The 11,890-nt window shown below is 43.2% G+C and overlaps 1 protein-coding gene and 1 long non-coding RNA gene across 3 annotated transcripts in view; one reads left to right on the forward strand and one right to left on the reverse strand.

The window, feature by feature from the left end:
* The window catches only part of LOC123520555, a 65,553-nt gene that overhangs the window by 9,095 nt on the left and 44,568 nt on the right, over positions 1-11,890 (reverse strand). The window contains exon 1 of one of the 2 annotated variants that reach the window (XR_006679303.1): positions 2,800-3,467. The exons of the other annotated variant lie outside the window; for it this stretch is intronic. This is a non-coding gene — a long non-coding RNA (uncharacterized LOC123520555). Of the gene's footprint in view, positions 1-2,799; positions 3,468-11,890 lie in introns of those variants that run through there. 2 annotated transcript variants of the gene reach the window in all.
* Positions 5,516-11,313, forward strand: LOC123520554 (trypsin-1-like). Its single transcript, XM_045282931.1, has 7 exons — positions 5,516-5,599; positions 5,995-6,110; positions 6,878-6,978; positions 7,234-7,378; positions 8,193-8,303; positions 10,131-10,277; positions 10,781-11,313. The coding sequence occupies exons 1-7, from the start codon at positions 5,527-5,529 to the stop codon at positions 10,919-10,921; spliced, it is 834 nt and encodes a 277-aa protein (XP_045138866.1). The 5' UTR covers positions 5,516-5,526; the 3' UTR covers positions 10,922-11,313.

Here is an 11,890-nt window from a genome sequence, read left to right on the forward strand (position 1 = left end):
CAATAATAGCAATAATAATAACAGCAACACAAACAAGAATCACAAGAAAGGCATCGATCAATAAGTCAACAAAATAAGTATCAGCACTCACAATGCTGATATCACCACACTGAATGACCGCGCCAGCCACACAAGCCATGAGACAGACCCATAAAGCAGACGAGGCAATCCCGTTATTCCTGTATGTCACTGCAAGGCTGGCTCCTTCCTGTCATCTCTTCACCTCAATCTACCTCTGCCGCCTAGAACACCTGGACAATGCACTGAGCAACACACAGGTAGTTTGGAATCATAATAACTCCATCTACCCGTGTGTGTGTGAAATTGAATTGTAATTCAACTGTGTGAGTCTATATTTGGCCCATGAAAGTGCAATGTCATTTCCATGTTTAAGGCAAGACAGGCATGCTCTGACCTCTTCCTACGTTGTCTGCTTTTGCAACAATAACGCCATCAATCACATCCACACACACGTATTTGCATAAATTAGCCATCTTAATAACACTATATACATCATGAGAAAATTTACAATTACAATGAAAAAATATTACGAGCAAAACGTTTTCTATGCAAATCAATGTATAACTTAATGTTAAAGGGACATCAAGAAATATAGTTTGCCACATAGAACTGCTGATATTTGGGATGGCTTAAGTGAGGATATTACAGCAACCAGCTTGCATACTTCGAGGGAGAAACTGGATAGACAGATGGAGACAAGACATTTAGCTGTACCTACTACTCGAAACTTCACTTCAAACTTAATCCACATGAAACAATTAACATTTATTCCACGTTCAAAGAAATTTTTAATGAAATCTTAAATTTAAGAAAATTTAAAGAAATTTGGCAACTGGTATAAGTAATAAAAATTCTCGCCTGTGGAGGCACAGGTGTGTGTGTGGACGAGTGTGGCCAAGGACATGAGGCCATAGACGTAAGAGCGTGGGCATAATACGTGAAGCGAGTACGTGTCACTCAGTCCGACAAATACACTCGCTCTGCATGCGCCAACTGGACGGTAGGCACGCCATCTATCAGAGCCATACAGTCTGTCAACACTTCCCCCGCCCCCACCCCCCACAAAAAAAATAATAATAATAATAATAAATAACGTACTACCAGCATCACCACCACCACCACCAACTTGTCTCAAGAACCACTATTACCTCACTCCAGATCTACGTGTAGATCTGGACCTAACCAACCAACCAACTACGTGTCCAGTAACACACATTTTGTTAAAACAATGCTGGCTGGCTGTATGATATCCAACCCAACCTCTACGTGATGACTCTGGCTGCTGGCTACCGGGTCACGTCTTTTTTCATCACAATACTGCATTGCACTACGTACATATATTTACAGTATATACGTACTAGCTGTAATATAAGCATTGTCAATAAGATTACTTCATCTCAATACAAACTGTATGCCTACACAAAACGCATGTCGTCGATTACGAGTAGTCATCACCCATCATGCACACATATTACTTGACAGTGACTAACAAAATGTATAAATCTAATGAGCAGCGCTAGTTAATAAGCCAAATGCGACAACACTAAACAGTCAATAATATGGCGGCCAGACACAACAGACACATACCAATTCAACAGTTACGTCTTATCATCTGAACATCACTTCGTTAATTCTTACCTATCTCAGCAAGCTCACTAATCACTAAAACAAATAACTTTCCACCTGCTCACCCTAACTCACTTGGCAAGCGTACCTGCCTCAACTGCAGTCTAATCACCGTTATAGCTTGTTACCACACGTCAACTGCTAAGCTAATCACATCTTATCAACCTTATCACCTCTTCTACTAAGCGTTTCAGAGAGTTTGAGGGCACGTTTTTCTAGAATAACTTTGTAAGGAACACGCATATCATTATGAAATTTTGCCACAGTGTATTTGACACCCTCCCTAATATCCCAATGTGTCATGAATCGTAAACAGTATATAATAATGGCACTTCTCCCTACAAAAATAGGAGAAAGTCACTTATCCCTCACGAAGAAACGGACAAGTGGTGAGAAATGGTGACGGAGAGAGAGAGAGAGAGAGAGAGGTAGGGGAATACATAGACGGGGAGGGGAGGGGAGGAAGGGAGCGAAAAATGGGGAGGGGGAAGGAAGAGAGGGAGGGAAGGAGCAGGGGGAGGGACAATGTGGGTGGAGCTTGTTACTACGTCACAGATAGTACTACGTCACCATTTCTCACCACTTGTCCGTTTCTTCGTGAGGGATAAGTGACTTTCTCCTGTTTTTTTATAGGGAGAAGTACCATTATTATATACTGTTGACGATTCTTGGCACATTGGGATATTCGGGGAGGGTGTCAAGTACACTGTGGCAAAATTTCATAATGATATGCGTGTTCCTTACAAAGTTATTCTAGAAAAACGTGCCCTCAAACTCTGAAACGCTTAGTAGTTAACAATCATAACCTGATCAGTTATATCACCTCACCATCCCACCTCATTATCTAACCTTGACGCATCCTTTGATATTCTTACAACTTTAACTAGTCTTTTTAAAACATCCTTTGAAACTAGAGCCTTTTTAAACAGTAATGCACAAAACTAGTCAATCTGTCACAGGAACCTTAAAGAAAACATCTTTATAATCCATTGTAACTTAAATTTAGAGCCTTTTAAGCCTATCATTATTCCAATCACCTGTCTAACCTAACTACCTTATCACTTACTTAACCTATCACTATCTCACGAGGTACATATTGATTACACACAATCACTATCACTAAATGAACGTTCATTCTTTGACAAACCTTACCTTCACTCTTGCAACGTAGAGCCATCACCATCACCCCACCACCACCATCACCATCACCACCACTTCTCTCCCCCTCCCTCTCTCGCTCTGCCAGGCAAAATGAAAGGCGCACGCGTGCAGGAAAGGCAAGGCTGGGCTAGAAGACTCGAAACAATGAACCATATTATGAAACACTTCAAGGTCGCCCGCACCACACCTACAATCAAGAACACACACACACACACACACACACACGTCAAGGGGATTACGTGACAAAAAAAGCGTTAGAGAGAGTTAAGCAGGGCCGAGGCAGCAACATCCCAGAGCCACACCCGCCACTTGCCTTGTCTCTTTGTTATTGAACAGGAAAGGAAAATTTTAAATGGTCCAGTCTAATAAAATACCACTTTTTTTTTTATGAAATTGAGATGTCATAGTATTTAAATGGTCTGTTACAAATAATCTAAATAGTTTCATAAAGAGGTTGTCATAACAATTAAGATCTAAATGGTGGTAAGTGCCATTAACTCCTTCAATACCGGGACACATTGATACCTTGAGATTGTGTATGGTTTGACCATTTTATTGACATTAGGAACGGTGTATGGAGGTCAGAAGATTAATGGCCAGAGTCTTCACTATTTCAAATCCCCACATATATTTTGAAAACTGTATAAAATCACCAATTAGTAAGCACAATGAATATGGATACGCGTCGGGATAATGAAGGGGTTAATACTACCTGTCAGAATGAAAAGGTAGCTATGCATATTTGTATATGCTTTGATGCTCCAAGAGACTAGTTAGAGTAATATATAATTGTCACCACCTCCTCCCTCCTTCTCTCTCTCTCTCTCTCTCTCTCTCTCTCTCTCTCTCTCTCTCTCTCTCTCTCTCTCTCTCTCTCCACAGCCGAGAAGAAAGCTTATTTTCTCAACAAATAAGCTTTCCTTGGAAGGAAAAGCTAACGCAGTCCGCCATTAATTGAACCCTCAAAAATTGTAGCCCGGACACAGAAACACACCAATCTCACACACACACACACACACACACAGAGAGAGAGAGAGAGAGAGAGAGAGAATGATTTTCCAGTTTTGCTTATGACTGTTAAAACAATGCTTCTCTCTCTCTCTCTCTCTCTCTCTCTCTCTCTCTCTCTCTCTCTCTCTCTCTCTCTCATTCCATTTCCCTTCTATTTCCCTTCGTCACTAACAGTTTCTCTCCATCTCTCTTTCTTTCATTCCCCTTCTTCTCTTCTCACCTCTCATTTTCCCTTTTTCCATTCTCATTCTCTGGTCATCTCCCTCTTTCTCTTTCTCAATTCCCTCTTTACCTTTTTTTTCCATTTCTCTTTTCTTTTGTCCTCCCTGAATTTACTCCCTCGTTCTCTTACTTCGTGTTTTTTGTTATATATATATTTTGTTTTACTCTTCTTTACATCCTTTCAATCTTGATCCCTATTTTCTCCTTCCCTCCTCTTCCTTCCCTGCATCCCTCATCTCCTCCTCCTCCTCCCTCCTCCTCCTCCTCCTCCTCCTCCTCCTCCTCCTCAGTTTTTCTTTCCACGTCTCTTTCTCTTCCTCCTCCCCTCCTTCCTGTTCCCTTCTCTTTTTTTCCCTTACGTTGAATGTTCTTCATCTCCGCAATAAACTGACGAACACACACACACACACACACACACACACACACACACACACACACACACACACCCGGTAGCTCAGTGGTTAGAGCGCTGGCTTCACAAGCCAAGGTTCGATTCCCCGGCCGGTGTGTGATGTGTGCCTGGTCTCAGGCCTATCCGAAGATCGTAAATAATGAGCTCTGACCTCGTTCCATATGGTAACGTCTGGCTGTCTCGTCAGAGATTGCAGCAGATCACACAGTGAAACACACACACACACACACACACACACACACACACACACACACACACACACACACACACACACACACACACTGAATAAATAGATAAATAAATATACAAACAAATGCATAAGTAAGCGAAAATATGTGTGTGTGTGTGTGTGTGTGTGTGTCCTAAAATGTTTAACTTACGTTGCAATGCAGTATATAAGTTACAATGAAAAAATACACGTTAATGAATGTACGTATGCATGTAGATATGTATTTGTATGTAGTTAAACTTCTTGTGATTTAAGTAACTCAAGATTATGATTTAGGATGGACCCAAAATTATTGTCATCTTAAGTTAATGTATGTTGTTGTGGTCAATAAAACTATCTATCTATCTATCTATTTATCTATAACTAAATCTGTATATCCATGTATCTATGTATCAAATATGTAAGTCAAAACAACTAAGCTTCCTTTATTATAATGTGCACTCTGTATCACAAGCTCCATATAAAACCAACTGTAATTGGCTTGTAGGTACTTACTGAAAAAAAAAAAATATACAACTATAGAATATAAAAAGTACTGTAGAATGGCCAATAAAAACATCAATATCAATAAAAAAAAAAGTTTTTTCTCTCTCTCTCTCTCTCTCTCTCTCTCTCTCTCTCTCTCTCTCTCTCTCTCAATAGTGGAGTGAATCAGCAGCTTCTGTTTACACCTGTGGCCGTGTGAGCAACCAGATGTTCTCCCACGCTGAGAGAGAGAGAGAGAGAGAGAGAGAGAGAGAGAGAGAGAGAGAGAGAGAGAGAGAGAGAGAGAGAGAGAGAGATAAGAGGAGCAGCAGTGTATAAAGGAGCGGGTCACAAAGAGGCTAGAGTTGAGAAACACATCATGGACACGTCACAGCGAGCTTTCCGTGGTGTATGCCGCCTGATGGTGGTGGTGGTGCTGAGTGGCCTGGCAGGTAGGGAGAAAGGGAGGGAGAGAAGGACGCACATGAAGGAGGGAGAGGGGGAGCGAAAAGTGATTTGTTAATGTGTTTAATAAAGGGACTGTCAACTAGAGGCTTGGTGGATTCTCGCATCAACCATTATGTTCTTAAGTCCTTCAGTACCATGACGCGTTTTCTTATTCACTCTGCTTACTATTTGGTGATTTCATACAGCTTCAAAAATTTATGTGAGGGATTGCAATAGTGAAGACTGTAGCCATTCATCTTCTGACCTCTATAGACCCTTTCTAATGTAAATAAAATCGTCTAATCAGTAATCACACCCCAAATTCAAGGTAGAAATGCTTCCCAGTACTGAAGGAGTTAGGCTCACTCATCATTCTACATCATTATCTCGGCTTCTACAGGAGTGAACGGCAGACAGGTGGAGAGGATTCCGAGGACGGCCCGCCACACACCAGCCCTGCGCCACACCCGCATCGTGGGAGGCAACGTGACCACCCAGGGCCAGTTCCCCTCCATGGTGCGTGAGCCTGACACGTGGCTGGTGTGGTGGGGAGCGTGCTGCCACCCGCTCCTCACTCAGACCTTCATTGAGTGCTTGTCACTCTACAACGGCACTCGAGAATTATCTGTTTAATTTTCTAGTATTGTTTTGTTCTGTATTCGATTGATTTCTTTTTTCTTTTATTTTCGGCACTCAAGTTTTGTACGTTTGTGTGTCTATCTGTCTCATTTCAAGTCTCGTCTGATCCTTTCAAAGATTTTTCATTTCCTGGCCTCAGTGTTCAATTCTAGTTGACTTAAAAAAATAATATTGACATCTTCGTTTCTTCTTTTTCTTCTTCTTCTTCTTCTTCTTCTTCTTCTTCTTCTTCTTCTTCTTCTTCTTCTCCTCCTCCTCCTCCTCCTTCCTCCTTCTCCTCCCTCCTCCTCTCCTCCTCCTCCTCCTCCTCCTCCTCCTCCTCCTCCTTCTCCTCCTCCCTCCTCCTCCTCCTCCTCCTCCTCCTCCTCCTCCTCCTCCTCCTCCTCCTCCTCCTCCTCCTCCTCCTCCTCCTCCTCCTCCTCCTCCTCCTCCTCCTTCTTCTCCTTCTTCATTATCTTTCTCCTTTCCTTCTTTTATCTCGTCAACTTCTCTTCCTCCTCCTCTTCTTCTAACTCGTCTACTTCTTCGTCTACTTCCTTTTCTTCAATCTTCTCTACTTTCTTTTCTACCTGGTGACTTCCTTCTGTTATTCTCTTCGCCTCCCCTTACTCGTCCTCGTCTTCCTCTTCTTCCTCTCCCTGCAGGTGGCACTGTACCACCATTCCCTGTTTGGCAAGTCCTTCATCTGCGGCGGCACTCTGCTCAACACCAATCACGTCCTGACGGCGGCGCAGTGCCTGGACGGGTAGGTGGTGGGGCGTTGTGGTTCCTGGCGAGGCGCACTTTGAGTAAATCTGAGCCCGTATTCTGCATCGCTTTCCTCTCTTCCTACAACTATTTTTCAAGGCCATATAGATGATTAGCCGGGTTTTCAAAAGTGTTTCCTGCCATGACGATATAAAAATCGGTCATCTGTCGCTATAACCATAAGAAATCCTTTTAAAATACGTGCCACTTCAACTAGTGCCTCCTGATGCCTCCTCTCTCCCTGTGTGGTCAGGTACTCGGCCTCCTCCATCGAGGCGGTGGCGGCGGAGCAGCACCTGAGCCAGAGCTCGGGGCTGGAACAGAGTCTCCGCGGCGAAATCAAGATCATGCACGACTTCTCCACCACCACGGGCGCCAACGACATCGCCATTCTCAGGGTAGGTTACGCACTCACGGACGCAACCACGCAAGTAGCACACGCACGCACGCGCGCACGCACACACGCACGCACGCACGCACACACACACACACACACACACACACACACACACACACACACACACACACACACACACACACACACACATTCACACACACACACACACACACACACACACACACACACACACACACACACACACACACACACACACACACACACACTCTCTCTCTCTCTCTCTCTCTCGTCTGTGAATTTTCAAAACTTCTTCGCGCTTTCTATTGGAATGATGTGCAAGACCTGACGAGACAAGAAAGTGTCAATCGTAAGAACATCGACACAAGAAAAGCAGGAGTTAGAGCACGGAGCGAACAGACCAACAAGCAGCAGTATGAGGCATCCATGACTGAAGATTTCCACTTATCCTCATCCATAAAGCTGTCTAATCGTCTTTGAAAGCTCCCCAATGTCTCAGCACTAACAACCTGCCTGATAACTGCATTAGGGCACTTTAAGCTGGTGGAAGGCGTGATGGAGGTGATAGAGGAGGAGGAGGAGAAAGAGAGCGTGCAAGAGGGACTAGAAAAATATGGAGGGAGGAAGGAAAGGAGTGAACGGAGAGATTGTGGTGTGTTAGGGAGAGAAAAAGATGAGTGAAAAGATGTAAGAGAGAGAGAGAGAGAGAGAGAGAGAGAGAGAGAGAGAGAGAGAGAGAGAGAGAGAGAGAGAGAGAGAGAGAGAGAGGTATGTTAGCCTATAGTACTTAGAACAGTTCGTTTGTCTTTATTTATGTTATTATTCCTCTCCTACAGACGTCAGGACACTTTATGCTGGCTGAGGGGTTGGTGCAGGTGGTGCAGCTGCCTCAGGACTACCAGACGCCTCCCGCCACGTGCACGGCTGTGGGCTGGGGCAACACTGAGGTGAGAGACTAGGGAACAGACACACAGACACACGGATAGACACCTTACGGGTTTTGCGTCATAGTATATTAGCTGAGTTTTATTAAGTCATTCATCAACGCTTTCAGTTGTTATGGGTTCTTGTCCTCTATTTTTTTTCTTTCTTAATTTATGTTTAAAAAAACAAAACTTTTTTCTTATTCTTTTGTTGTTGTTGTTTTCGTGTTTTTGTCTTCTTCCTCTCCTTTCATTTTCAATTTGTTTTCTTAATTAATTTCTTCGTGTTTTTTTTCGCCATTTTTTTATGTCCTATTATTCTCTCCTGTTTCTTTCGTTTTTTCCTTTTTTTATTCTCCTTTACTCTTTGGGGTGCGTGTGCCATGAGTCGCCACCGCAGATCAACCTCCTTCTCTAATGGAATGAATCCTATGTAAAGTCACCCACTCATCCATTCTCTCTCTCTCTCTCTCTCTCTCTCTCTCTCTCTCTCTCTCTCTCTCTCTCTCTCTCTCTCTCCACATCCCCCAATACTTCTTTGTCCCTCTTATCTTTCCTCCTCCTCTGCTTCCCCTTCTCACTTTTTAATTCTTCCTCTCACTTCTCCCCTTCCTTTCCTCAAGCTTTCTTCTCTCCTCCCTCCCTTTTTCTCATCTTCCCCCTTCCATCTCTATTCCTCCTTCCCTCCCTCGGGTCTTCTTTTCCCTTCCTTCTGTCTCCTCTCCCTCTTACTTTACCTCCCTTTGCAGTTCGTTGTCACTTTCCTCTCCCTCTCTTTCTCTCCTTCCTTTTTAATTTATTTTTTCTATTTTTTTTCTTCCATTCCTTTCCGTTTTTCATATTTTTTCTTATGCTTCCTTCCACCTCTCTCTCTCTCTCTCTCTCTCTCTCTCTCTCTCTCTCTCTCTCTCTCTCTCTCTCTCTCTCCCTAACACACCACCACCTCTCCTTCACTCCTTTCGTTCCTCCCTCCATGTTTTCCTCAGTCCCTCTTGCACACTCACATTTTCTCTGTGGCCTGTACTGTTTTGAAACGCCTGGCTCTCTTATTACAACATTTTTCAAAGGCCGCAGATATTAATAACATGGTTCTCAATAATGTTTCTCCTCTTAATACTTTAGAAATCTTGTCAATCTGTTACTGGAACCATAAGAACACGTAAGATCGCACAACACTTCACTACGACTACTTCTGCAGGTCACAGAGATGATTAGTCTGGTTCTCAAGAGTGTTTATCCTGTTAATAATGTAGATATCTTGTTAATTTGTCACTAGGAGTAAGAGAGAGAGAGAGAGAGAGAGAGAGAGAGAGAGAGAGAGAGAGAGAGAGAGAGAGAGATCAACAGTAATATATTGAAAGAAGTCGAGGTGAGAGAGCTAAACGTTTCTGAACACGGAGCTGTGATCGTGAGATTCTGAAACGCTTCTGGTTGTAGTGCACCTCGACTTCTTCCAAAAGGCTCTAGTAAAAAGTGACACAGAGTATTCAGGAAGTCTCTCTAACGGTTCTGGTGACTGATTAACAACTTCCTACATTATCAACCCCTTCATTACTGGAACGCATTTTTTTTACCTTGAGTTTTAGGTATGATTAGACGATTTTACTGACATCAGAAAGGGTCTATACGGAAGTTAAGAGATTAATGGCCAGAGTCTTTCCTATTTTAATCCCCGCATAAGTTTCTGAAGCTGTATAAAATCATCAAACAGTAAGTAGAAGAAATATGAAAACGCGTCATGGTACTTAAGAGGTTAACACGAAAAAAACTTTGGAGAACCCGGCTGTTGATCTGTGTGGTGAGAGAGCAAAGTGTTTCTAAATGCAGTCCTGTTGTCTCTTTCACTCTCAGTACGGCGGGAGCATCAGCAAGGATCTGCGCTCCGTGGAGCTGCCGACCCTCACTGACCAGGAGTGCTCAGACGTGTACGGGCCGGACCAAGTGATGCTGGACATGATGTGTGCAGGTCATATGGACGGCGGCTCGGGGGTGTGCAATGTGAGTTATAGAAGAGTGAGATATTTAAGACATGTATTGTGAGATGGGAGTGTTCTATCCATAGTAAATAAAGGAAGAGAAGAGGAGAAATGTCAGGTATAGGAGCACAAGGTATATGGTGTACATAGTGAGGTAAATTAGGTGGGGAGAGAAGGTTTCTATACTCATAACAATACAAGAAAACAAGAGGCATCAAGTTTACATGTGGCCGTCCTTGTTTAAAACGTGCCTATCTATTACTATTTATCATCCAAGAATTAATCAAATGATCTCCTAAAGCTTCCTGATTATTGCATACCCTTTTCTTGAACTGGGGGAATCGTCTCATTAATCTCTCTTCTCTAGGTAATCTTCTGATCTTGCAAACTGGATGTCTTCTGTTTTTCTCCTCTGCTTCTTTCTCCATCACCTCCACCTCCTCACTTCTCTCTCTCCTCCTCCTCCACCACCATCATCACCACCACCACCAGTATTACCTCTTCCTCCTCCTGGTCCTCCCACAGGGTGACGCGGGCGGGCCCCTGTTCTGCGAGGGCGTCATAATGGGCATCACGTCCCGGGGGCTGCACTGCGACAGCTACCCCGCCATCTTCACCGAGGTGTCTCACTATCTCGACTGGATCAGGCTCAACAGCAACGCGTAAACACATTGAGGCACTGCTGCTGCTGCTGCTGCCTGAGGGAGTGAGGCAGCTGTGTGTTGACAGGAGCCTTATTCTGTCCATCCTCCTCCTGAATGTTCCCTTTTCCATCCTTTTCGTTTTCTCCCATTCCTATTCTGCCAAGTTCCCTAACGCAATGGCTAGCCAGTACTTCCAGTCTTTCATCTCCTCTCCGGATAAACTCGGTAATTCGGTGCCCGCTTCTATATTTCCTCCTCCCTATGATTTAATAACTCCTTCACGAGTGAGGTGTCTTCAGAACATTTTTCGTAATTTGTAAATGTTTCATTGAACTTTTCTGGCACTTTTTTCCGCTTTTTTATTGTCCTTTGCCAGAGTTCCTCCATCAATAAAAGAAAACTCTTGATCTTTCGTATAGTTGTTTTTATTGACACTGGGTATCTACTTTTCTATTTATATCCATTAATTTTGTATATTTTGTAGAATGGCTTGAAGCAAAGTTTCCAAGTACTTCTGCATGCCTCTGTCTTCTTCTTTCTTCTATCTTCCCAGTAACTTTGGTTAAGAAAAGAAAAACAAACGAAGAAACAAGCTAACTGAAGGTGCCAGTCCCTACAGATCACAACCATGCTATTAAATAACGTCACAGCAAATCCAGCAGTTTCTCTTCCCTTGCAGTAGTTCATAGTTTCTCAATGTAAGAGAGAAACTAGCCAGGGAAAAAAAGGGCATAAAGAAGAAAGCCCACTGAAGGTACCAGTCATTAAATAGTATAGTCAGAAAGAAGTATGAGTGAAAAGTCTTGGTAAAGTCAAAGTAATACAACATAGAGACTTGGAAGTGACAGAAGCACACATGTGAGCTCCTGAGAGAGTGGCTGTGATGGAATGAACCTGTTATCTAAAGTGAGTGCAGGAGGAGAGTGAAAGACATGACAACATAAGAACACAAAGGAAGCTACGAGAAATTTACATTCCTACATTCATCCAG

This window comes from Portunus trituberculatus, chromosome 47, assembly GCF_017591435.1.
Source record: "Portunus trituberculatus isolate SZX2019 chromosome 47, ASM1759143v1, whole genome shotgun sequence".
Classification (NCBI taxonomy): Eukaryota; Metazoa; Arthropoda; class Malacostraca; order Decapoda; family Portunidae; genus Portunus; species Portunus trituberculatus.

Coding starts and splice junctions, on each gene's coding strand:
- LOC123520554 (XM_045282931.1), top strand. CDS start 5,527: ATGGACACGTCACAGCGAGCTTTCCGTGGTGTATGCCGCCTGATGGTG. Junction 6,111..6,877: donor AGGGCCAGTTCCCCTCCATG/GTGCGTGAGCCT, acceptor CTCTCCCTGCAG/GTGGCACTGTACCACCATTC. Junction 8,304..10,130: donor TGGGCTGGGGCAACACTGAG/GTGAGAGACTAG, acceptor TTTCACTCTCAG/TACGGCGGGAGCATCAGCAA.